Source organism: Coloeus monedula, assembly GCF_965178545.1.
Source record: "Coloeus monedula genome assembly, chromosome: 7".
Taxonomy (NCBI): domain Eukaryota; kingdom Metazoa; phylum Chordata; class Aves; order Passeriformes; family Corvidae; genus Coloeus; species Coloeus monedula.
In genome coordinates, this window is record NC_138787.1 from 18,994,851 (window position 1) to 19,022,708 (window position 27,858).

Consider the following 27,858-nt stretch of genomic DNA (forward strand, 5'->3'; position numbering starts at 1 on the left):
ATGTCACTGAAATACAAAAGTTTTAACAGACATTTTTTATGTATAATTTCAAATTAGGCTTAATAGAAGTGTCCTTTCTTTAAAAAAAAATTAAAAACATGTTCAATATTATATTCCTTTTACTGTGATAGAGATGATATAGATCTCATGATACTCTCACCTTGACTCCTTCACTCTGGTGTTTTTCAAGTTTTGAGAATTTTATCTTATGGACTTAAAATAGGGCATGCCATAAGAATAGTTTTTACTGCCTTCTCTCCTTCAATTTTCTTAGCAGGCAACACTTGATGGTGCCTGTCTTTAATGGTTCAGAGAAGCAGAGCCTGAGTTAAAGAAAACGTCTAATTTTTTTGAAGAGTCCTGCTCTGACTTCTGTAACATTCTGCAATTAATTTTTTATAGATTCTAAATGTTTCATCTTTTCTTCATGACCTCACTATTTTATTCCTTGATTATTTTATTAATTTTCTATGTAAATTGTTATAAATAAATCACAACATATTTACAAGGGTCTCCTCCTGACCACACACCTCTTTATCTAGATAAGCATGAACAAAAGTCTAGTGGTGTGCCTAAGCATCAGTGCTCCTTAGAATTCAAAAAGCACATGGCACTTCTCTGGGCATTGGGTGTTTCACCTTTCCAGTGCTTCCTGCGCTGGTGCAGGATTGATGGGTGGGCAAACAGAAGACCAGGACCTTAGCCTGGAGGAGGCTCAGGGGTGACCTTATCACTCTCTACAACTCCCAGGAAGAAGGTTGTAGCTTGGTGGGAGTCAGCCTCTTCTCACAGGCGCCCAGTGACAGGATTAGAAGACATGGTCTTCTTCAGCTGTGCCAGAGGAGGTTTAGGCTGAACATTAGGAGGGATTTATTCACAGTAAGGGCGATTAGGTATTGGAATGGGCTGCCCAGGAGGTGGTGGAGTCACCGTCCCCTGAGGTGTTTAAGGAAAGACTGGATGCGGCACTCAGTACCATGGTCTAGTTTACAAGGTGCTTGGTCATAGGTTGGACGCGATGATCTCAGAGGTCTTTTCCAAGCTCACTGATTCTGTGATTTGCGCGCAGCGTTCCTGCGGCTGCCCGGCCGTTCCGCCGTGGCCACCGCCGCTGCCACCCGCGGGCCGCGCCGGGCTCGGGCCGCGCCGGCACTGCGGGGGGCGGGCCGGGGGTTCCCCCGCCCTCCCGGCGCGACCTTTCCCCCGCGGCGCCCCCGCCAATGGCCGCGCCTCGCCCCGCCCCTTCCGCCGGCGCATCCGCGTGCGAGGGGCCGCTCGCGCTTGTTGCTCCGAGGCGGCTCCGCGCCGAGGTGAGCTGGGGCCTCGGCCACAGCCGGGACCGCCCGCCCCGGCCGCGGGGAGCCCCGCACCATCCCCGGCCGCCGCCGCGGCCCCGGCGGCCGCCGCCGCGCGGGTGTCTCTCCTCGGCCTTCTGGAGGCGGAGGCCCCGGCTGGGCCGCTGCGCCGTGCCGGGAGGGGACGGGGCGTGGAGGGTGCGCGAGGGTGTCGCGGGGAGCTCAGTGTGCCCTCCTCTGTGCTTGCAGATGCCCCCGAAAAAGGGAGGCGACGGGGTTAAGTCGCACCCGATTATCGGAAGGTTCGGGACGTCCCTGAAGATCGGGATCGTCGGGCTGCCGAACGTGGGGTAGGTGTTCGGGGACGGGCAGGGAGGCTCCTCGCTCTCCCCGAGTTCGCCCCTGCGCCGGGCAGGGACCTGAGGCGCTGTCTGGGCGCAGAAAGGTGCGGATGCGAGCTCAGGGACACAAGTCTTACTGCTCAGTGATGGACTTGTCTTTAGCTGGAACTACTTGCAGGTGGAGCGACGCAAAACTGGCAGCGATAGGCAGGTGTGTACGAGTCTGGACAAGATTATAGGGAAGGGATCAGAGAAAGGAAAAGTCTTAATAATTGCTGAGTTTCATAAAACACCATGTCCTTTGTATTTCCTTATTTCCACTGTTGTGTTTGTGTAATGCATGTTTTTATGCAAATACTTAGGCATACGTGCACAACAAATTCCTTTTATATTTTGGGATGATGTGCACAGGAAGGGGTTAATTATTCCGTGTCATTGGCAGTGAAGAGGACTTTCTTGAAACTTCTTCAGAGTTTGTAGTGAGACAAGCCTAAGTGACAGTTTGGAAGAGATGCTGAAACGTTAATCATTGATTTCTGTCATGCTTGTCATTTGTAGTTATGGCTCCTCACAGGAGCTGTTCTTGAAAAGGAGGATGAATTGATTGCCTGGAAGATACACATGTGAAACCTTTTGGTATTAATTCGTGTATCCTGTTTACTAAGAAAAGGTCTCAGCATTCTCAAACTTTAAATCTTTAACAAATTAGAGGACAAACCTTTGTGCACGTCTTAAATCTGGAAGCATTGCTTTCTTATATTTTCATTATAATTTATTTTATTTTTCAGGGTATAGCTAAGACGTACTCCATAAAGGAAATAATTAGCTGTAGCATTGTACAGCATGTCAATGGGGATAAATAGCATTTTCAGTTATGTTATGATGTAACTTTCAAAGAAAACTGTTAGTGACTTTTGAGCATGTTGGCTGTATGCAGAGCACCTCTGAAAAACACAACAACCTGAATATTTATGGTAGAAGATTTGGGAGTTAATAAATCAAGAATTGCTCTTTTGGTTTAATAAATGCCAGCTACCAAAGTGATCTGCCTTTTGATTTAAGGGAAAGTGTTCTTTTTTTCCCCCTGATAGTGTACTTTTTTCCACTGATATTTAACAAGGATGAAAATAGTTTGGTAAGGTACAACTGTATCTTCATATGAACAAAAGATTAATTGTAATTGATTAACTGATGTGGTTTGCTTTCTGTGCTGCTTTTTTTCTCTTTATTGTTGACTTTTATTGCTTAGATACTGAAATTGTGTTACAATGTAAATAAATCTGAAGGAACAATACCCTTGTGGAAAGGGTGAGTCATGGCAAAACTAGTTCAAAGAAAAGTTTCAAGCATCCTTATGGGTGTCTCACTGTTCTTGAGGAAAATGAGAAATGGCCAGTAGGGCTGTGCATTGCTTTTGACTTTATTTTTTTTTGCTAACATGTGTGTGCAATATATGTACTTAGGGGAATTTTAAAGGGTAGGGGAGAGAGGTAACATCACTGGGTTTCAGTGGGGCATTACAGGTACGTGTGTCCTCTGCTGTAACTGGGGGAATGGTCACTGCTATTGAAGTAAAGAAAAAGCTCCGTATCACTTTGGGTTAGAATAAGATCTGGTTTTATCCAGTACTTTTAAATGCTTCTGAATTGAACTACTTTAAGAATGTGTGTATTTCGTTGATAGGAAATCAACATTTTTCAATGTGTTAACGAAGAGTCAAGCGGCAGCGGAAAATTTTCCTTTCTGTACTATCGATCCAAATGAGAGTCGAGTACCTGTGCCAGATGACAGATTTGACTTCCTGTGCCAGTATCACAAACCTCCGAGGTAACTCAGATTCTTAATATTTTTCTTCAGTTAGGCAGCTGAAGCAGCGTTAGTGAACCAAAACTTTTCATGAAAGTTTAATGCAAATGTAATGTCTACAAGTTTGTTATTGACATCTGTTTTAGAATATGAAATTATATGTCCACCTGGATTATACCTTTCCCATGCCCCCAGTATGACCTTTATTGTATGAGAATGATAAATGTAGGAGCTGTCAGTCATTGCTCAGCACCATTTGGTGTTGGCGTTCCTGTCTTTGAAGATGGTTGCTCCCAGGTGACTGGGAGGATCTTCTGAAGAGGTTTGAAAAGTGAACAGTAGTGGACATACCTAACATGTCTAAGGTTGCTAATTTGTAAGATTTCCACCCTATACTTTGTATCATTCAGAATATTGTATGCGCTGTAGGGAGCTAAACAAATATCTGTCATTATCCCTGCATCCTCAGTTATTTGGCAGTAAGTTTTATGGGCAGTCTTTTTTGTCCCCGATTTTCTCTCCTTTTAATAGGCTCTGCTACTTGTTCTGTGGTATATTCAAGGATGTTCCTATACTACATCTCTCCCGATTCTTTCATTATTCTAGGAGTGTATTAATTTTGTCACATCAATTTTTTTGCTGTTGACTCTGTCTGTAATCTGCTCTGTATGTTCAATGTGGGAACTTTTTTTCGCTTGAACAGCAAAATTTAAGGTGCTTCCAGAAAACAGAAACTTATATAGGAACTTGTGACTCATTAATTTCAGTTTGCAGTTACTTGCAGAGGTATCATGAATCAAGTGAGTGTACATAAATCATAGGGCAAACTAGCGTGCACATGTGCTTTTTTTAACTCTTGGGCCTCAGTTTTAGAGCCAGATCTCACCCACAGTTAAAAAAGATTTATTAGTCGCTAATCAAAAAAATCCATTTTCTGACTTGATTTTCAGGTCTAAACAAGCTGTTTCCGTCTGTAACTATTGTGCAGTTTTTAAATACTGCATTAATATGAAGCTATTTGTTTAGGTGGATTGTTATAACGTTACCTTGTTTTTCCTGCTCAAGTCGGTGTTAAGTATGATGGTTATGGCATGGATCTTAAAAACTAAACTGAATTAGAGACAAAGTTTTGAGGCTGTTGACCAGAGATAATGGTGTGGCTTTGAAGTTTTGTTGGAAATTTTCTTCTAAATTGTATTATTAGTGCTGCTTTGGCCATGTCAGAAATCCCCTTTTCTTCTCACTTGGCTATGAATAGCTACTCCCAAATTAATAGTTGAAGTGACAAAGAGATTATTACCTCTCCCCTCACCCTGCCTTTGGCCATCTATCTTTACATGGAGTTCTAAGATCGTAAATACCTCTGTGTGTTCTCTGACTAGCAAATTCTCCTTCCCTCCCTCCCCCCTTATCACTCTAAAAATATTAATGAAAATAGTATCTTTTCTGAATCTGTATTCAGTAAATATACTGAATTTGATAATAAGCTGGATAATCAGCTTTTATTTGAATGGTCTTTTGACTTTCTACAGACATTTGTTACTTAAAGTCAATGGATGTGGGCATTAGTGGATAGTTATATCTCCTGAGTTCACTTATGCTGCTTATATGATCTTTGTATTTCACTGTAATAGCAATAAAGCAGAGATAATTAATGCTAATCTAGTAGGACAGTAGACTGAAGTAACTTATTGGGCTGTTTGTGCTTGTCTGCCTGAGACTAACTTAGGAAAAGAAGGCTGTAGTCACAAAGATACGCTACTGAATTGTAATTTAAATGTCTTAATTTCTCTGTATAGTCTTGATTTTGTTCTTCATCTTTATGTAATACGTTCTGTGGTAATTTTCTACTTGTTTGGTTTAGTAGACGTAATCCATCTGTGCATGCAGAATGTTTTATAAACAGTGAATTCTCTTCAAATTGGACTCTCGTCTAGCCTCAAGATTTTGTCTTTCAAAATCTAAAACATTTGGGGTTTTTTTTCCCGTATGTTACACTTAGTCTTCACATAACTGCAGTCATTGTTGGGAGATAGGGAAAAGAAACAAGGGGTGACTTTGTCTTAACTGAAAGAAAGTATGACAGTACAAAGTGATCTTGCCTTGGTGCCTGCTGTGCCAGGGCAGGGGGAGAGGGACAGGGCTGGCAGTTGCTGTCGGTCCCACTGAGCTGGGATTGCTCTGCTGCAGCTAGACTGACTATTGCCAGGGACATTGCTGGTATGAGTTTGTGGCTGTTCTGCCATTGGAGGAGGAGTTGGGATCTTCAGGTACTGTTTGTTGCTTGAAGATCCATTCCTCTCTCGAAAAGAGGAGAGCCTCAGCTTCCTTGGGACTGGTGTGCTGTTACTTGTTAGGCCGTGCTGAAAGCTGACTGGTATTAATTGGAAATGTAAATGTTTGTAAATGAAATCACATAGGCAACAATTTAGAGACTATTACCTACAGGTAAATCTGTACTTAATAGATTAAGGTACACTGGTAGAACTTGTAACCTGTGCTTTTTTTCTTTCTGCAGCAGTGGGATGTATGTGACTGTTGACAATAAATAAGTTGAGCGATATAGACTGTACACAGAAGGTGGGCTCTAAGAACTTACTGTTAAAACTGCTATGTTGTTGCCAAATGATATAGATTATTTCTTTGAGCTTTAGTGTTACTACTACTTGCTTTTTGCTGTGAATGAAACTGGATACTAAAAAAATAGAAGAAATCTTAATATATTAAACACAATTCTGAATGCTTGTTATTTTAAGGTATTTGTTTATATTATGTTACTAACTTTATGTATGTATTTAAACGATTTATTTGTTATAAATTTCATACAATATTCAGTGAAAACTCACTTGTTACATTGTGCCCATGTGTAGCTTTTTCAGAAAGGAGAGGGTTTATTTTTTTTATTTTGTTGTCCTTCTACCCCTGTTCCCCCAGTATAGGTACTTTCAGGCAAGGTTTTACAGACTAATGATTGGATTAGTTCCAGTTTAGTATTAGAAAGAGAGTATTTTCTGTAGACTGATTCACTTCAGCAGGAACTAAAGCAGAAAGGTGTTATTTCCTCCCCACCTTATTTATGAATCCTAAGTAGGTAGCAGAGGATGAGGTTTGCTAATTTTGTAATGGAAAAGAGATGTTTTTCATCTCAACAAGTAGCTCCTGACATGACAATTATGACACGGAAGCCAGAAACAGTTGCTCTGTTAACTGAGTTAATATTTTATGGGACGTCGTGTGTTTAGGAGTGATGGGTATCTCACAAAAAAAAGAGCTGTGTGTATAGTGCAACTGAAGAAATTTTAGTAACTTAATAAAAGCTTTAATGAAGCTATTTTTTTGTGTATTTTTGTTCTAAATTTAATTAAAATGCTGCTTAATCACCTTAAACTTAAAAATATTTTTTTTAGTGTAAGTATGTCAAACTCATGTAATTTGAACAGTGATTTGTGTCCTAACTCACAAATAGCTTGAAAGCCTCTGGGTGCATGTACCCACCACTCTTAGCTCATATGTCCTCCTGCCTATTGCCACAGCTGTAGTGTGCTCTGCCTGACCAGGAGATGTGCCTCAGGTGACTCTGGAGTCCAGCCTCACAATGATTTTCACTGAGGTGGTGGAGGAAACTGCAATTTCCTCTTTATTTGATTTATTTTGTGCCCCAATAATCTCCTCACTGCAATTATTTGCGTTTTTTCTACTTTACTCCAAGCTACATGACTAAAAGAAGTGCTCAGGAAGAAGCACAGTAAGCCTAAGGTAATTAACCTACAGCCTAACTGTAAGTAATTACACCCAAAGACTGCATTGGCTGATAGAAATCAATCTGTCTGAAAATATTAATAAAAAAAGTGATGTTAAAGTCTGGTGTTTCTGGTTCCTCCCTTGCTTAAAATCAAATGAGGTTATAAGCAGGAGTGAGTCAAGAGAGGATGAATCAAACTACTTAAAAAGTTGTCAGTATTTGTTTCATTCCTTGTTTTCACCTGTGAGTTGCCTTGCACACATGCATTCACAAACACAAAGCTTATTGCAACCACAAACATTTCTATTTCAGCTAGACTATTTCTAATCTATCTTGGATGTCCTTTTCAAACTTAAAATTTAAAGCAATTTTGGTTATCTCCAAGGAGGATAATATCTAAATTGCAACTACCCCTCTTCAAGTCTAGCACTGCCCATTATAGTTGAGGATCTCAATCCTTTTTGTCAGCAGATTGCTTTGTTTTTTTGCATTGCAGACAGTAAAATTCATTCATTCTGATCACTAGTGCTCAAATGATGGTTACTGTACTAAATCTGAGTTAGTCCCATTGCTGTCTAGATCATGAAAGTCTGCAATATTAAATGAAAGTTCCCTTGAACTCATTGTAGGATAGTGTACTCAGATACGTGATAAAGTTTTAAAGTCAAAATTATGTAATCAGTTGCTGGAAAGCATTTTGTAGAATCCAGATCAGCAGTGGGACTTTCTGAGGGACATCATGTGGGACTTAATCTATGTTTAAGAGGAACATTTACATAAATGGAAACCACCTGTAGTTTCAGAGTGAGAGATCAATAACTTAGCAGGATGTAAATCTAACATATCATCATCTGTAAAAGAATTCCATTTCTTTACAGAAAATGACTGAAAATTGGTAACTATATCCTGTTGTTAATGTTATTTTTCCTTAGGTGTTACTAAGTTTGCCTGCTCTTCAGTTTGTTCTGAGCCTGCTTAAATCAGCTGGGCTGTGATGCATGTTCTAGCACTGCATATTTGCCAGCAGTGAATGAAAAACCTTAAGTAATGGTGACTAGAGCCATCTTTTCTGCCTGATGGGAGAAGGCAAAATTTAATTAGTTGTATTTTGTTGGTGTGATAACTTACTGAATAGTTTGAGAATGCAGGTGTTTGGTATTTACAGGACATGGAGTATGTGTTGTAATCCACATTGAATGTCTTACCTTGTTATAATTCATCTAAGGGCAATTTAATTAGTAGATATTTCACTTCTGGTTCATGTGCTGTTAGGTTCAAGTCTTGTTTGTCAGTACCGTGGATAAAATGCTATTAATGAAATCATTCTTGTATAGAAATGGCCAGGTTCATCTGCAGTACCTAGTTCATTGGAAGCAGATTCTTTTAACTGTCCAGTGAGGGATTTTGCTTACATTGGTCAAAACTGCTTGCAAGATTGATTGCAGGAGTTGTAATAGGGAGTACAGTCTCCTGGAAGAGGGAAGAACTGAACTGTTTGGAAATGAGCCAAAAATAGCAGTGAGGACAGACTGAGAGTCGAATGGCTCTTAAAGAGGTTGTCAAAATATACATGTTCTCTTTCTATGTTGCTACATTTACTTCAGGTCATTTGTGAATGCTAACAGATGACTCTGACTGAAGTTGTATGAATTTTCGGGAAGGAGGAAGAATTTCTCTTTTCTAACAGACTTAGTGTAGCTGCTTTTAAAGGCAGAAGAGCCTGTGTGGGAAGCAGGAGATGAGTAATACATTTGGCTTTACCGAAGAGAAAGGGGAGCTGGACATTTTACCTTCATACTGAAGAATCTGGCCGCCTTGGTTGTGGGACCTAGGATCAGGTAGTTTGAGTTGAGAGAAATTTCTTGAACTATTGAAGAAATGAGTAAAAAGCAAGTGTGTTATGAGTATTATCATCAAGGCTTGCTGGAAAACTACTGCGTTTGAATTTAGTTGAAGCTTTAGTTGAATGAAGCTGTCATGTGGCTTTCCAGGGTTTCCTGGTGGAGGTGAAATTTAAGTAAACTGTATTAAATGCTGCAGAGAAACTAATGGGATTTTGGTTTCATTGGAGAAGAGAGACTGTGGAAACATAGAAGAGAGAAAATCCAGGGAGAGAAACAGCATTTCAGTTATCATGTTTCAGTTGAAGTCACAGCTTCAGGTGTGTGCTGACTGTGAGTTTTTTCAACAAAGCAATTATTTGTGGAAACTCAAGAAATAAATGTATGCCGCTTCCCCTCAAATTTTGGAAAAAAAATTATGCACAACAAATTGTAGATACTGTATGTATATACATTTTAGAAGCAAGAAAGTAACTGGTTGCATTAATCCATTCACAACTGCTGTACTGGACAAAGAGGTCAGGTAAAGAAAACTCCTCCTGTTTAAGTAACTGGTTTGGACTGAAATTTGAAACAATGAATTTGAAACTAAGTTTGTGAAAAAACTAAGTTAGTGGAAAAAAAGCTTCACCCCCTGCAAAATATGTAACCCTATGGATGCATAAGCCTCTTACTCCTGAAGTGCCCTAACCACCAGACTGCAAAACTGTACTTTGTCTGGCCCAGTGAGTCTTGTGCTCTTTACTGCATGGTTGCTCATACAGTGAAGGTAGCACACTAACACAAACGCAGTGCTGCTGTTTTTCAAAGTGGGGTAAAAAACCCCTGCCCAAGGATTATACCTGTGGTTAAAATATAGAGATACTTCTGGACTTGGTGTTCTGTTTCGTATTATAAATCCTTGTGACGTGCTTTATGGTAGCTTGGTGTTGCACTGATTTGTACAAATGATCAGTTGATGCCACCTGTTCCTGATGATCGTTTGAGGCTCAGTGACATTATGCTAATGCTGACTAATGAATCCTAGGAAATGGAAATTAATTTGTTTAGAGGAGGAGAAAAAAGAAAAGCAAAATGCAGTTAAGTCTTCAATAAACCATATTCAAGATATACGGTGCTTTCCCCCCATTCTGTGCAGTGTTCTCTGTTTATTTCGTTTCATAATGTTTACTCTTTGTCCTTCAGAGTACAGGCAAGTGTGACTAGCTTGTGCCTTTTTCTGCTTTTCTGTGTATTCATCTTTCTATCATGAAACAAATTTAGACCTGGAAAGGTGTCTGCCACGTTTGCTTGGAACGTGAGCTTTGTGATACCCGAAGTGAAGGTGAGAAAGCACCCTGGAAACCCACATACTTCAAAGGACTCTTGCTTGTATTACTCAACTGTGAAAGAAATGTGCGGGGGTTTTCTTTCCATTGTGTAGCAAATGAGGTTGATTCTGGTGATAGAGTGACCATTTGCATATGAAGGTATCTGTCTTGCTCTAATGTGGCATCTTTGTAGTGAAAGTGTGAATTGTTCTGATGGCTGGCCAGGAAGTTAATCCTACCAGAAAGGTGAGAGGGGAGCATAGAACCTTCCTTACACCACCTTTGTTTTCCTTAAAACACAGTTTAAAATTACAATGGAGAAGTGCTTTACAGAGTGGCATTTTTCTGTCTTGCTTTTGAGTGAGCGTCAAAAACCAAAGACTGGGAAGTTGCCGCGGTTTCTTTAGAAGTATGTTGATTCTCTTTGTGACAGGCAAAAGATTAATGCACTAATAGGTACTCGCTTCTGTCTTCAGACTGCGAGTTACTATTGCTAGTGCCTTAAATAAGGATTTGCTGTTTCTGAGTTTGTGTAAAAAAAAAAAAAAAAATAGTGGGACAGTCATGTTCTTTTGACTGCATTCCACGGCATTAACTTGCGGCACATGATATCTGTCTTCCCAAGGATGAGCCCTTCTTTTCATGGGCCTAGTGAAGTTTAAAGTCAACATAACTGTGTACCTGAGTTAAAGTAACTTATTGTATCATGTTACATAATTGCTTCTTTCTAAGTACATCACAAAGATATTAATTATATGAAACATGTCATTAAGTTCCTAATTTATTACACCTGACAGGTTTAGTGACACTTTGAACTTCACCTTGGTAAACAAAAAGGATTTTGTCCAGATCTTGTATTGTGAAATTATTTTACTTGAAAGAAATAATTTTTCTTTGGAAATGTTAGAGCAAGATTGAAAACAAAACCTTTAGGTCAACCACTTTTCCAGAAATAATTGATGTTCCATACTCAGACAGATTCTAGTGAATCATCTCTTCCCAAATTAGGGAGTTGATTTGAAGTGAGGAAGGACATCTGCTGATATGTGTTACTTACAGTCAAAGGCAAGTGGGGTAGCACCAAAGAAAAAAAGTTGAAATTGTGTTTTTTTCTACCTAAGTCAGTTGCTCTGAGCAGAGACAATGATCCATAGATTTCTGTAACTACTTTTTTTTTCTGTCTGGACTATAGCTGCCATACCAGGCACTGGGATAAGAAGAGAAGGGTGATTTTCCTGCTGGTGTAGTTTCCTGCTGTTACAGATTTGACAGCAGTCTTGTCATATATTTCAGTATTTGAAAAAACGTATTTATCAGCATGTTGTGACACTGATAAAAATAAAGCTCATTTTGGGCTGTGGACAGTAAAGATTTCAGAAGTGTAATAGTGCTCAGAGAGGGTTTCTGTAAGGGCTGCCTGGGAGGTTACTGGCTGGGTCATTCCTAGCCCTCATTCCCACCTTTGTGGTTGTTTCTCTCTGTGAGCAGCACTGCAATGGTAGGTCTTTGGAAAAGGCATCTTAAGGTAGACCACAGAATTTATATCTTTGGCTTTGAATCTGGTGTTGAAGAACACTCACCACAGAACAGAACACTCCGCTTTCCAAATCAGCTCTCTCCGCTCATGCCCGCTCCAGGGTGTGTCTCACCCCTCTCGCTGGGGCTGTGCAAGCCGTGGGTTTGGGTGTTTGCCGCTATACTTACTGCCAGTGAAACAAACAGTGAGCTGTTGTGTTAGTCCTAGCATAGTGCTAATGAAATGTGATGGTGATAAAGTGTTTGATGGGAATGAACTACTGTTCCAGCTACTTATTTTGAAGCCATCAAGCTGGAGATCTTGAGGCTGTGGTGTGTGGTTTCTGGTCTTTCACAAGTGAGGGATTTGCAGCATTTCAGTGTGGTTCTCTCTGCCACTGTTCGTGATGATGATGTCATTTGCATAGAACATATGAAGGTGCTTTTAGTCAATGCCATATCACAAGGTTTTAGTGGTTTCTTGGGTTTTTTTCCAACTCACCTGGATTTTGAGAAGTAATTTGGTTTAGGGTGTACATGTAAAGTTTAATGCCACTAAGTTATTTGTTCATTTAAAAACAAGCTGAAGATTTGTGGAGGATAGAAGGTTTGAAGTTTATAAATTTCCCATAACTTTAAAAGCTTTTTTCTGTTTTTTTTCAGCTAATTTGAACTTAATGTCTATTCTGTTGCTATATAAAATGTCATATGAACATGTCTGCTTAACCATTTGCTGTTCAGTCTGGTGGAAAACATCACAGCTGTTTACATTACAATACCACCTTAACTTATCTGCCTTTTTTCCAAATTGTTTGCATAACCCTGATCACTGCTAGTTTTAATCACCAGTGTATTAAAAAAACCCCTGCTCTTGTCTTCTGAGAAAGTTGCATAACTTGCTGAACTAAATGGTAACCTTAGAGGTGTGCAATAGCAGAGCACAATGGCCTTTTGTGTCTTACCCTTTGGTCCTGGGAAAGCACTACACATGATATATCTATGCCTCAGTCTTCCAGGCCTGCTCGATTATTGTATAGTTGTCTGTATGATTCCACATTTCAAAACTAGTTTACTTAATTTTGCATAAATATTTACAGAGAACTTAGAGAATGGGTGTTTTACGTACAGTGGGAGGAATTTTGTCTTACACATTCCATACTGTGATGTTTAACTTGTTCCAAAAAAAAAGAAGTGTTGGATTTTCATGTTCTGAATTTATTTATGTGCCCAAAATTTTGGCTAATATGTTTTAGTAAGGAAACGTTTGACTTTTATATTTCAGCAAAATTCCAGCATTTCTGAATGTGGTGGATATTGCTGGCCTTGTGAAAGGAGCCCACACTGGACAAGGCTTAGGAAATTCCTTCTTGTCTCACATAAACGCCTGTGATGGGATCTTTCATCTGATGCGTATGTAAACTTATTTATCTGTTTTTTCTAGCTTAAGGACAGCATTGTTGTACTGTAATTAATAACTGTGGAGCAAATATCCCTTACAGTTTTAACCTTTACCATTCAATTCAAAGCCATCAGGTCTGTCTTAGGTTTTCCAGCCAAGCCTCATCCTCTGCTATCTAACAGGTACACCTTTCTTCATTAGCATTGTGCTGAAGACTTAAACTGGGAAATTTGCAGTAATGATGTGTTGTTTTCTTTTGCCAGCAGTGCATGGCAGTTTATTTAATTTCATGAAGAAAGAGGAATGGAATATGTTAGTAAAAGACAGAAATGGAAGTAGAAATCTGCTGCTTTTGTGAATCCTTAAACTTTCCAGTTCCTGAGAGAATGAAGTTTGTTGCCTTTTACCGGGGTTTGGTCCAAGTTCCTGATGGACTGTGTATCTTTGGGAACCAATGCCCTGAAACCAACTGTCAGTTTTCAGCCTGGTGGGTGGGCACTGAACACTGAATCTCTGCAGTCACAGTAGAAAGTGGCTTAAAAAGAACTCAGGCTAGCTGCTGCTATTCAAGGGCAAGAGGTAGGGTGTGGATACAAAAATGCTGCTAGCAAGGATTTTCTTGCTATTTTCTAAGTCCGTGAGAGACTTTCCTCTCACGCAGAAGAGGTAGCAGAGTTATGTAAACAACCAAACACCTGCAGCCTTGAAAAGTCTTGTTTATGGTATAGTAGAAAAATATTTTGACAATGGATGTTTTAGGGTATTAGCCAATCACCCCCAAGGGGTGGCTGGTCCTTTGTCCAATTAGACTATGAAGAAAAAAAGTCTATAAAAGAGTTTGTAAAATAATTAAATAAATCAATCTTGCTGCACAATTCCTGCCTGCTGGATCTTTTCTCCTCCTCCCTATGGCTGCAGGACACGGTAAAATACTTTAGGGTATTTTTTTTAGTAATAGTAGGGGACTGGAGGGTGAGACTTGTATGCCAGCAAGCTGGAAAGAAGGTGTTGCTGAAGATGAAGAGAAGATAATGGTAAAATCTTGGTAAGAAGAGCTGTGGCAGGAACTGATCTGGGTGTGGTGATGCGATACCTTTATTGTATTTTTATATAAGTTTTCTGTACCCCAGTGGTTCATCCCCACCTTCCCCACTCCTATTCCCAGTTGGTTTGCCCCAGACCCAAGCCGCTCCCCCGGTGCTCCCTACATGGTTGTTCTCCTCCCCTTGTTCTAGCTCTTTCCCTATCAATCACCCAAACCCCTCCTGTTGTTCCCGAAGGTCCAGTGTCCATCATCTGAAACCTCCCAATTTACCCTTCTATGGTCCCCATCAATCCCCCGAGACCCTACCCCTCTAGATACCTCCCCCTTTGGAAATCCCTTAAACCTCAATGCCCCATTGGGGCATGTGATCCCTTTCCCTCCTCCCCTTGAGGCTATTGGCCCAAGGAAATGTCTATCCTCGTCCATATCCCTCCCTTAGAGATTTCTATTGGTCCCCAGTTAAGCCATCCCCATTGTACCACCTCCCTTTATAAGAGGTTCCCTGGAGCTGCTCGAGGCTTGTCTCCTGGGAGTTGCCTCCAATAAATTTGGATTATCCCGTGTGGCAGGCCTTCTTGCTACTTTTGATCCTCTCCCTCGTAGGGACTGCTGACAGCCACTGTGCCTGGAGCTTCAGCTCCCGTGGGCAGGGCTCCTGAGGAGCAGCTTTAAAGCCAAGAGCCTCCAGCTGCTCCCCACTCCTGTCGCACACTGCAGGAGCTAGCCTGGGCAGTGGTCAGTGACGGTCATTGCGACAGCTGGGGACTGTGCATTTTCCAAGCATGAAAAATTTAGTGTTTGTTTTCATTTTGATTTGATCTGGAATAAATTTTCACCTTTGGAACAAATCTCTGGAACAAATTTTCAACACTTTCACTGAAAGTGTTGCTCCCCATCTTTATGCTGTCATGATATGCACTGCTACTGCCTGTGGTAATGGCCAGCATGGGAAGCAGAGTCCTTCAGAGAATTGGTCTTTGTCTTATTTATGGATGCCAGGCAGGAAGTCAGAAGCAGCTCACTGTGCATTTGTGCTCTAAACTTCAAGCTCTGCATGCCTGAGTATATTGAAGAAAAGCTTGTTAGACTTTGACTTAGCTTGGCTCAGTTGGTAATTTTGCAGAGAATTAACCAAGTCGTATTAATTAAGGTAACAATAGGCAAGGAAGTGGCTTGGCAAGAAGTTGACATACTTTTGTTGAGTATGATGAGACAAACTTTGGGTAGCTCACCAAAGGTATTTTATAATTCTAGGCTAAAGGTTTTGATCCCATTTTCTTTATTCGCTGAGGATGTGTTAAACTGTTTTCTTTAGGATAGAAGGTTTATTTGTGGATTTTTTTAGCTTCCATAACAGAACACACTGTTGTTACCTCTTTGTGTTCTGAGATGTCTTTTGGAGAAGGATGTTGCCTATCAGTTGATCCACCACAAGGCACGCAGGTGAGCTCTTACATGGCATAAAGATGAGGACAAATGTGGTCTGTTTCCACCTGGCTAATTCTCTACTTTCCTTACTTCATTTAAAAAGAGACAGTCCCCTCATCTTGAAATGGCTGTGAATTTTCAGCCTTCAAGTTTCCATATCCTTGTTATACCGTTACTTCTCCTGAGAGAAGTGGTTTTCATTAAATCAATAAAAACATTGTTTATATGTCTAAAGTATATTTTAATATGTGCAAAGAAACAGGCGACACATGGCAACCACACATGGTAGGGTAATAGGACAAGTAAGAGGAGAGGTAGGTTTGTGTTGAGCACCACTGTATTTTTATACATGATTAGTGACAGTATGAAGTAGACTCTCTTAGCTCAGCAAACAAGGCAATTAAGTCTTCCTCTTGCAGAATGGAGCAATCCATTCTTGGGTTTTGATACTTTATTTGGGTTTTTTTCTGTAAAAGTGCACAAACTGAAAATGATTTAGTGGTATTTAAACTAAACCAGTTGGTCTCCATACACTTACAAAGAAAAATTAAAAAGAATTAAAGAAAAATTAAAAAGAAACTGGTTACACCAGTTTCTTAGGGGTAAGGGTGTCATTTACTTCTGGCCACATCCAGTTATGAAAACCTGAGACAGGTATACTTCCTTGCTTACTGGCTGAGTGAATGGGAGATGAAATTTTGAAATGGTTGTCTGTCCTGGATAATGGTGTTTGCAGTCCCATAGTAACGTGACATGTGCTTAAGGTACTTACAGCTTTGTTAATCGTCCAAGTTTCAGGGTTTAATTTGAAACATTTCTGACAGTTCTATTCTCCATGTTTCAGGTGTACTGCAGTTTTAACTGAGGCAGCAATGTTTTTTGTAGTGACAGAAGGCAGGCTGTTTGAAGGTTATGGTAGTGTTTCTTCCACAGTTTCATGGCTTTAACCACCTTTCAACTTTTATGGCAGACCTGTTACAAGTACTTGTAGAAAATTACTTTCTTTGTATGGTGAACTATAAATGGAAACTTTGTTACAAGTGTAAATTTACAAATTACGCTTAAACAGTGCTTCAGTGAGGAAAATGGTAGATATCAGTATTTAGTCCCTGCTATAGTAGCTCTGTCAAGTTTTTGAACGTACTGGATGTTAAACAGCCAGAGCCCTTCATGTTTTTGAATTTCTCTTCCCACTGATATTCTGCAGTCCTAGTTTTCTAGAAAATATGTTTCACATTTTTCTCTTATTTTTAGTTTCTTTAATGAAATCCAGTCATTCTCTTCAAAGGTACAGAGACTGGGAGGAAGCTTGTCTGTAAAAGTACTTTGCTATCAAACTCTCCTTTTCAATTAATAAAAGCCATTAAGGTGGGATGCCAAATGTTTGAAGCAGGGCAGGCAACACTGGGTTTTGTGGAAGAACCTGAGAGCTCACCTGTGCCATCCCCTGGTGTTCCAGTCCTGCAGAGGATGTTGTGAGCTGCCTGTGGTGCTGGGGGAGTGGTGGGCAAGGAGGGCTGGGAAGCTCCTGCTTTGCTCCTCTGGAAGTGCTCTGACTTCACAGCAGAGGAGCTCCAGCTGCCTTTTAGCAGCAGGCTTGGGAGTTTGCTAACTGATAATCCGTGAAATCTTGTTCTTTGTGATAAGAGTGAAAGAACTATGAAGCTAGGTAAACATCCCCTGCAGTCTTACAGAAGTGACTGGTGTGACCAATGTGAATGGGTTCCTAGAAAGCTTTAATTGCTTTTACTCCAGTTTTATGTTTGTTAAAACTGGAAATGTTTAGTACACCCCTTGGTTCTGCTTCCTTCAGGGTTTTAGGTAACTTCTGAAGCTGTTTTGTCATTATTTAAAGCTTTGATAGCTATGAATCATGTCAGTTGAGTAGTTTATTCTTACTTGAAAAAAGCACCAATCAAAACTGAGTTTGACAATATTTTTGCAGATATTTGCTCAGAATTTGAAATCAAGTTGACTTAATTTTATTTTTTACCATCATGAGTGTTAATGGCAACTTGCAGTAATACTGCCAGTGTTTTGATTTGCCTGCAAAAATCAAAGTGATGATAAAGTTATTTAACTAAGATACGTCATCCTTTTTCACTTTTTTTGACTTTCTATAAAAATGTTCTATTTTCTATATAAAGATGCTAATCATCTGTAGCTTTTATATACTTGAGGCATGATGCATTTTCCCCCCATATTCTCTAACAAGAAATCATACCTGCTGATTGCTGCTCCTGAAATCCAACTGCTACTGAGAGAAGGGATGTGAGGATATCACTTAGCCATACTCCACTGCACTAGCATTTCAGTGAACAAAGTATGAGTTACATCTCATCCTTTTCAGCATGTGTGCTCTGTGCTTTGGGAATCACAGTGGCTCAGTTTAGCTTGGCTGTGTCACTTCTAATATCTGAAGCTGTTTTTTCATCTTTATAATGGGTCAAAATTCACCTTGAAATGATGTAAAAATATCTGTCTTTAAAAAAATGATTGTCTTTGGCATATTTTTTGTTCAATTTTTTGAAGATGCTTTGGTTTTGTTTTATATTTATATTTATTACTAAGTGTAATTGACACCTGTTAAAAAAGGTTGCCTCTTTACAGATACAAACCTTTCACTCCTAAGCCACTGAAGTTTAAAAATAGTGTGCACGTATTAAACTTGTTAGTGTTACACAATCAAGATGTATCATGCATTCTATTTGAGTAGATGATAGTTCCTATTGAAATTTTCTCTTCTTATTTATTGTTAGAGTAACTGAATTAAAGTGTAATAAAATATTTGGAGTGGCTCACAGTTCAGCTAAACTTTCAGTTGGCTTTCAGTAACTTCTCCATATTAAATCCAGAAATTGTGAAAGCTTTCAAATTAAACAGGCAGTTGTGTCTGTGTATTGACCTAATGCTTAGGGTTTTTTTGTTTGTAGTTTTGTTTGTTCAGGATTTTTTTGGGTTAAATATTGTACAGTGTTTTGATTTTGAGAAAAGGCTTTGCATAGATTTTTCTGTTCACAGAGTTAGGAAAATGGCATTCCTCTACTCCTTTTAGCAAAATCATCACCAAAAGTGAAATAATTTATATTTGCATGACTGTTCTTGCATTGCATGTTGCAATTTCAGGCTGGGTACAGTCCCTTCTCAAAGCAGGTGAAGTTAAGCTCTGTGGCAAGCAATGTTCTAGAGGGGAATTCCATAAGCATACGAGTCTTCATTCCCCTTTTAGATAACTGAAGCAAAAGGAAGTGTGTTGGAATAAACTTTTTTTTGTTGTTGTTTGAACACCGTATTCAGTTTGAGGCAAAAAGACCCCACAAAACACTTGATAAAAAAGGGATTTGAAGAGACAATGAGTCATCGAAGACTTATTCTCTAGACGTGCTGCATTGACACAAGATTTCTTGCAGGGAAACACATGGAGTTGTCATTGGTGTTGTGTACTAGCTTTAAGCCATCTTGGAGAGCTAATGCTGTCTAGTGCTGCAAGATTTTTCTCACTGGATCCAAGGATGGAAGCACAGCACTTTTTTCTCAGAAATAATGTTGGTGGAGAGAAAAAACATTTGTACAGACGTCTGCTCAAAGAAGCTTCTTGAGAAATGACCACGTAGGATTGGAGTGTTTGTGCAGCACCCAGCAGCAGAGGCAGTGGATGTAAATGAAATGGAAGTAGATTGTGTGTCAGAGCAGGCATCACAGTGGCTGTTGTCTTTCTTATGTGCCTACTCTTCAATGCATAGGCTTAGGATGAAGGCTGATGCTTAAAAGCAGTTGTTTGTGGATGATGCTCAAAAGCAGTTGTTTGTAGAAGCATCTGAAGAGCAGAAAAGGACCTTGTGTGTGCTTTGGATACTAGTACATTATTGTCCAAAATGTTGATAGTGGAATTAAAGGACCGGGATGGGATTCTAGTGAATCTTCTCTCATGCAGTTTCAGTTACTACTACCTTGAAACCTATACCTGCAAGAGGGAGGGAGGCATTTTGTACACCAGCATCCTGTTCAATAGATCAGTGCCAGTGCAGGATCAACTAGCTTAATTTGGCCAGCTGTGGAAAACTTTTAACTAATCAGATTTTTCACTTAGGCGAGAAGATAATTATGGGGAGGGCAATAATCTTGTATGCTGAACAATTGCAGAAGAACTTTGCAAGATCTGTTGTTGTCCTTGAACATAGTGTATTTGAGATACAGGAAATCACATTTTAAAACCCCTCTCATCTCCTGTTTTATTGCTGGTGTTTCTTTCCTTTTGGTGTGCATACATGAACAAAATTTGTGGGTTTGTACCCCAAAACAGTTTGCAGTATGTTGTTTGGAGCTTTGTCTCCAGCAGAGGAGTGAATTTGTTTTCCTGGGCACGTGGTTGTAGATTGTGGAACAGGTACTGGAAAATGTGAGTTAGCCTTTGTCGTTATTGAACAGTGAATTACATTGCCAGACTAAGTGAAAGTGATACCTGAGCTTTAATCCATATTCCTCTAAGGCCAGGTAGTTACAGTTTAAAACACAAATAAACTCAGGTAAGATTTTAAATAGGTTTCATTCTCCAATTTCTCAAAAGTAATTGTTCTGAGAGCTGAATAAGCCTCCCCAAATATATGGATATTAGGAGCAAAAGTTTATATGTATCATTTTAGTCCGTAAAAATTAAACAAATGTCTCTCAAGGATATACTTTACTTCTTCAGAAAGGATGAGAGCTATGAATGTTCAAACACTATGTTACTAATCAAACAGTCCAAAATTTGTTTTATGTTGAGGTTGCCTTTTGATGTCACAAATTGAATTTTGATTGTATAGTACCTAGGAGGTTTCTCTTCAATCTCAAATATTGTAAAGTCTGTAATTTTATTTAATTACTTATTGAGAAGGAAAACTACTGTTCGTGCATTCATCCCTGGCCTCTATCATAGTTTGATAATGCTAGATTTGTTAGTATCGCTAATTGAAGTCACAGTGGATTTTGGAATCCACATTGTCATTCATCTTTAGCATAATATCCTATGTCTTTTTATGTCCAGTTTCTTTTTTGTATCAGAACAGATGATAACATAAAATTTCCTGTCTATAAGGCCACCACCCTTGCTAGAGTAGCAGCATCTAATGCAGTTCTATTTATAGATGGAACTTCTTAAGTTTCCTCAGCAGGGACTTAAAGCTATGACCTCGTAGGCCAGAAACAGGAGAGCTACCTACTGAGCTACAAGGGCAATCTCTCAATTCTAAAGAATACATAGAAAATTTCTAATATACTGTACTGTGAGTCATAAAGTACTTGACCAGTAAATCCTCCCTCCCCTGAGAATAAAGACCAGGCAGGCTATCTTTATTGAGTCATTGCTATTATTTGACCTACAACTACTTTTATTATAGTTCTGTGTGCGTGATTTGGCAGTGTGTAATTGCTATTTAGGCAATGCAGATGAGTTTTTCCTCTGTAATACTTTAAAGAAATCATCAATGTGTGATAGAGTTGGGGTGTTCAGGTGACTGTTCCTGAAATACATGTTTGCCTGTTTGAGTGGGTGTCTTTGCTGATGGTGTAGGGTATCCTGACATTTTAAAAACAGTGATAGTTTGATAATTTATTAATAATTTTTTATTTGCTGTTCCATGGACTTTCTTGAAAGTTTGAAGGGAAAAGTACTGCAGATGGATTTGATTTGTTTTTCTAATGTGAAATGTGAAAGCCTGTTTTCCTTTGGTCAGAGGAAGGTTACCTCAGAAAAGGTAAAGTAACAGTTCTTTGTGAGACTGTAAGAACAGGAAAAGATAAGTGGCTGAGTATTTTCACTTTAATTAGCTGCATGATCAGAAAGGTGAGTGGTCTGTAAACTGAGAATATTATAGCATCCCTTTCATAAAGTTGCTTTTGAGAAAGTGCTTTCATTTTTTTAATGCAGAGTTTTAAGGAAAGCTTTAAGTTAGATAGGTTCCTAGAAGCACTTCTGTTTCTCAGTTGAATCATAGATGGCTATGCTTCCTAACACATCTGAGGGCACGGTGTGCCCTGGGTTTGCAAACGACAGTAGGAGTTCACTGTTGCTGCTCAGGGGCTCTTTATTGCTGTCCCTCATTGCTCTGCAGTAGAATATGCAGTTGAGTCAATACCAGATGAGCTGAGGTGACAATTTCCGAGGCTTATGTGACTTCAGCATTAAAATAGACAAGGAGCAGTTTACTTGTGTGATTGCTGTGTACTGAACAGTGGAGTAACTGCTGCAAATGAAGACCAGGAGGGCTTTGGGTTTCTTATTCTGGTGGTAAGTTACTTTTCCTAGACAAACTAAACAAGGCTTCTGAGTTAGTTAATATATGCTGTTGTAAGACCTAATTAATGTATACCTCCTTTTTGTTCTGTGTCAAGCAAATTTTTCTGAGATCCTTGGGGTGTCAGTTTAGAGTTCCTTTGTCTTTGCCTATGAGAGTTTGAGATTGTTTAATAAACTGACAGAGAAACCTCTGGTTCAGTTTCCTTTCAGAATTGCTATTTATTAATGGAGCAGCCTGGTTTCTACAATGACCAGAATGCCACTTTTAGAAAAATAGGTGTCTGTCTTTGTCCAAGTCATATGTTGTGCCAGACTTGTACACTGGATGAGAAAGTCTTCAGCGAGCTGAAGCAGCTCCGTACTCCGACATCTTTCCTCATGCATATGCTGCCACTTTCTTCTGTGCTGTTGGAAATGATTGTGAAACTGTGTAGTGAAAGGGCTTTTGGTTTTTAAAAATAACCATATTCTTCTTGCTGGGTTATTTTAAAAATAGGTCATTTCTTTAATCAGATTTAATATGTAATTCAGCAAACAGTCATGCTGTTCTAGCTGAGGGAGCATTAATCTGAGATGGGTAAAATGAAAAATGTTTGTAAAAAGGCAGCCATAGGAAATATGTGATGCCAGTTGCAGCCTTCTTTTTTTTTCCCCTTTTTTTTTCTTCCAAGTTTGCAAGACTTAGGCATGTTTTCTTTCAAACCTTGCATGTTGTCCACTGGAGTCTGAAGAAACCTGACTTTCTTATGACTCTTATTTATGCTGAGATGTTATTGAGATGCAGGGTTTGGTTGCAGATGTGCCTTTGTGCTGTTGTAGTGCTAAAGTATTGATGTGGAAATCTGCTGGCTTCTTTTGGTGAGCCTTTTAATAAAGATAGTTGGTATGTTTTCAATATGTTTTCCAGACTTTCTCTTCTGTCCTGATGAAGTCCAGCTTCACATTGGCTGAAGATGAAGTTTTGCTTCTCTACTTGGGTTTACAAGGAATTATGTATTAACCAGTTATCAATGGCATCTCAGCAGAAATTATTATTGCCTAGTTTTTTTTTCTATTTGGTACTTGTCACTCTTGTATTTCCTCCTTTCAGTTTCTCCCAGCTATTTTTCAGTGTATTTCAAGATGAATTTTTATCCTGATACCATCTGCAGAAAACAGAATTAGCAGTGGGATGGATTTAAGTGCTGGATGTTTGTCAGCAGTAGTTGCTAGAGCTGCTTTGGAAACTGTTGCTTTAGTGTTGATGCCAGGGGTTCTCTAGCCCCAAACAGCACCCTGGAGCCTCAGTGCCTGGAGACAATTAACAAAGTATCAAGCCAAACATTTATTTGTATTTGTGAAATACCTCAGAAAGGCTACTCTTGGTTCTTATTTTGGGTTTTACAGTTAAAGTGAAGCTTCATCTGTTGTTGGTAAAATAGCAAGAAGATTCTTCAGAACCTCAGTGTTTATCTTTAGGTATGTTATTAAATTTCTGAGTATTCAAGTAATACATGGTTAATTTTCTATTAAAATTGGTTCAAAAGACTTTCTTTGCAAAATCAAACAACATCCCTTCTTCCTTCTCTCTACCTTCTTCGTTTTCTCCCTCCATCATATGGGTTTTTCTCTTGATAAGGATGATGGTAGAAACTTCTATACCTTAAACTCACTTTACTAGTTAAACTGTTAAAATAAGTTTGAGCATGGGTTTGCATTTCAGTACTTACCGAGATACCTGTTACTGAGATAACAGTTCCTTGATGCTTACTGAATATTTTTTGCACCCAGCTTTGGTAATTTGATGTGAAAATTGATGTCTCAAAACTAAATAGCAATAGAAATGGGAAGTTGAGTGTGAAAGTGAAAGACTTTGAAAAGGGAGGAAATGTAGAAGTACAGGATTGTAGGCGACCTGAGAGGGATTGCTTGCTTTCAGAGAAAATATGGAAAGAAGCAGAGGGAATCCAAAAGTTGGACAGTTTAAGACTCTGGTTGGGTTCTCTGAAGTGTCATAAAGCAGAAAAATTAATCCAATGAACATCACCATAGAAATTTTGTGTGTGTGTGTGTGCAGTGTACAAGATAAGAAATATTGATGTAATATTTTTTGTTAGGGATGGCATGGTAAAATTGCCATGCAGAGGAAAAAGTCTAATATGTAGTATGTGAGTTTAATGTATCCAAACCAGCAAACACTAAAATGTTTTAATCATAAACAGATTATTATTTCATAGTTTAATTATAAGGCAGAATATAAAGATTGTTTTGGTATTCTTTTTGCATTGTTGTCTTCTCAATTTACTTTCCAGTTTTTTAAAAATGTAACAAAATCAGTGAATACTGCTCTGGGTTATTTTATTTTTAATTTTTTAATCTGAATTATCTCTGTTTTTATGGTGGCTTTTATTTTGCTTTTATTTTGCTTTTATTTTGCACTTAAATGCAAATGTAAATGAAGTATTTTCCTCCATTGTGAGTAGTGTTGGTGTTTTAAATATTTTTTTTAATAAGTCTTCATGTGCTTAAAGAAAACAAAACTGTTCACTGGACTCTGCAGTATTTAGAAAAAAACCATGTCGTTTCTGTAATGCCACTGTTGGCCCAAAACTACATTAAGCAACAACTGAAATGCATCACTTTCAGTTGGATTTAAGACTTGAAAATACACTTCCAGAAATTTCCTTCCAAGTGTACCACAATATTCAGCTAGTGTTTGGGATGGGTATAGAAAAGACAGTCAGCAAGAAAATATAAAATTTCTTGTCTTAAGCTGATTTTAATTTATATATCACAAGATACTGTTTAAATATTGAGCGCTTTGTGCAATTACAAAACATTTTGGGTGTAGGCAGATCTCAAGTCAGTGGGATCCAGAACCTTACCTCAGTTTCTGCTTTTAGGAAAATAACAGATAATTTTCCCTGAGCCAGAGTTCATCTTTGTAGTTAGTATGTTGAGCTTTTATTTGTCGAGATTGTTTAGTCATTACGATAAAACATATTATAAAAATTTTGATAATGAAGAGTTAAAAAGCTCTTAGTGTTTTCTTTTTATAAGCCACCTGTTGCCTTAGATGCATATGAATTCGAACAAAGTGCTCATCACTTGTCAGCCATCAGTGGCAGCATAAAAATTACTTGTGGTGCTTGCTTTGCAAGAAGTTCTTTTGTGTTTGTGACATCAGCTTTGTTTTATACAATTAAAGTATTACACGCTAGAATAATCTAAATTGCAACCACTAAATGGTGATGTAGTTCTTTTTTCATAGAGCTGAATTTGTTTACTGGTTGTATACAGCTATTGACTACTGTTTAACATGACATGTCCCTTTTGCTTAGAACAGTCTTTGGAAAAGGTGTTTTTTTGTGTCCTGTTCTTGTCTCCCACCCCCTCCATTCCTCCTTCCCTCTCCATTATGAAGAGCTTTTCTCGTACTTTTTTTAACAAGTAGATAAAAATACATGCTAGGCTTCAGGGGGTTTTTTTCCAACTAGCAAATTAATGGTACATGATGATATTGCAACAGAGAAAAAAGCCTTGCAGTGAAGTGATCTGGACTGCAGGAGATGTTTTGTTCCATATGAACACGTTTTGACATGAACAGAATAGTTTTTGTTTGCACGGTTTAAAATAAAACCGCAAGCAAACCACGTTTTTCTGATTCTGACCCTACTGTACTAATGACTGTATAGATACCTACTGAATGGCTTTCTCTGTTGGAAATACCTAATCTGTGATGTTCTGTTCCTCTGTTTTTGCTGTATTTTTCTTTTATTTACATGTCTTCCCATTTCAAGGTGAATGGGAAGAATTTGCATGTGCCTTGGTTATGATTTCTTAAAGTTGTTCTCCTTGTGTTAAAACAGATACTCAGTGCTGTAGAAATTAGTGGAAAATCTGCTGTCTCCTTCTCACATTACATTGTATTGAATAAAATGTGATTTTTGTGGAAAATTCAACCAAGTGGGTGAAATTAGTATAGTTTTTTGTATGTTGGCTGAGCATGCAGTAGGCCTGTCTTGCTCCCCATAACCTTAGGAAAGGCATAACATTCTTCAAAATTTCCATATACTTAAAGTCAGGCGAGGCATAGTTCCCATTTGAAGAAATTAGGCTATATTCAAGCTACCATATTACTGATTTTGTATTCAGTTGCTCTGGTTTTGGAAGGAATAAGTCATGACAGTGTGATTTCGTATTAATTTGTGTGCAGGAGTTGCTGGCTCTACTGAATCTGTGATAAAATCTCTGTGGCTGCATACTAGTCTTGGAGCATTAAGGGCTCCTTTCAGCAGTCACCCCTCCTCCTTGGGCCTGAAGCACTGAGACAGGACCATATAAATTCAACTTTCCTATTCTTTCACGCTGATCTAGTAACTTGCCCTTCTGAGGAATAATCCAAGTTAGAGGTTTAGATAGAAATAAAGTTTAAAGTAGCTTACAGTCAAATAATGACTACAGCACTGTTCCAACAATAATCCTGTAGGGATGGGATATGAAAAGGATATAAATGCAAGCTAAAGACCATGCAAAACAGTATTAAAAAATACAGCTCTCATATAGTCTCCTTCTGTACAGTGGCTTTGGTGAGAATATGATTATTTTAAAACTGATAAGCCATTAACAACATTCACTTTAAGATACTTTCCAGCATAATTCTAAGCTGCTAACTGGCTGATTATTAATTCATGTTCTCATCCTTTCACATGTTTTCCTGTTGTCATTTTTCCTAAAGTGTGTATGTAAGTAAGTAGGGAGAGAGAACAAAAGTGACCTTTCAAAGTACTTCTATATTTTTTTCCAGGGGTGCAATTCTTCTATTTAGTCATACTGTGTGATTCAGATTCCATGAATTGCAGTCAAGTTCTTCTCAGTGTGAATAAAGATGGCTTGGTCTGAACCCTAACTAATCAGTGTATATTTATAGAAAACAAAAATAAACATCTTCCCCTCTTCTGTATTGATTACTTTTGCAGACTGACATTAAGGTGACTGTGCCATTTAGAGTGAATAATTTAGTGTATGAGTTAATTGATCGTTTACAAATTCACATTCTTCTCATAAGGAGATTGAATGTTTCCTTCTAGTTGATTTGTCCCACACTGAAATAAAATAACAACACTCATATGCTTGTTTAAATTTAATTTTCCCCCCCTCTCTGTGTGTGTTCACTGTGAGTGGTTTTGAGTATTAATGGATGCAGTTGCATTCTGAATAAATAACTGGGGGGACGGGGTGTCACTGTTGTGTATATTTTCCTTATAGAGAAGTATTGCAGTGTTATTGTTGACTTGCTTTAGCCACTGTTGGAGCTGGGAAGTGCAGTGTGAATAGGCCTAGCAGAGCAAAGGTACTGCCAGCTTGATTGGCTACTCACCTTTTCAGTTGCCTTGCTCACTTAACCTTGGCAGGGTTTCAGTTACTAAGAGAAGATAAAAATATTCAGAATTATTTAATAATTTGTTTTTAATGAAGCCGCCTATTTTTTAGAAAAGTGTTAGATGTTACTAAATTTTCATTTTCCTCCCATATAGTCAGTGTAATGTTACCATGCTAAGATATTTTGACTACCTCATTTGAGCATTGTTGTTGAATAATATGATGGACGAGACACTTCTGTAGGTAAATACATCATAATCCTGATTTTCCTAACCACTCACCATTTTGGACAAGTATTTCACAGTTTTTCCTAGTCTTGCTGTAGATGGAAACATGCAGCTTGCTGGTCAGTGAATTAAGGGAACCAATTGAGTCCAGGAGAAGAATGTGTTGGAGTGGTGTGTGCATGTGTACAGTGTGGTTCCCACACTGGTGCCTGGTGGATGTGTCTGGATTCCCTGAGCAGGGGGATGAGCTGATGGCTACACATTCTCCCTG

The 27,858-nt window shown here is 38.8% G+C and overlaps 1 protein-coding gene across 1 annotated transcript in view; it reads left to right on the plus strand.

Moving 5' to 3' along the window:
* Window positions 1–1,248: 1,248 nt before the first annotated feature.
* OLA1 (Obg like ATPase 1) overlaps window positions 1,249–27,858 on the plus strand; it is a 97,924-nt gene continuing 71,314 nt past the window's right edge. The window contains exons 1-4 of the mRNA XM_082285424.1: window positions 1,249–1,310; window positions 1,545–1,645; window positions 3,320–3,463; window positions 13,133–13,260. Coding sequence (XP_082141550.1) covers window positions 1,545–1,645; window positions 3,320–3,463; window positions 13,133–13,260 — 373 coding nt within the window. The 5' untranslated portion in view covers window positions 1,249–1,310. The remainder of the gene's footprint in view (window positions 1,311–1,544; window positions 1,646–3,319; window positions 3,464–13,132; window positions 13,261–27,858) is intronic.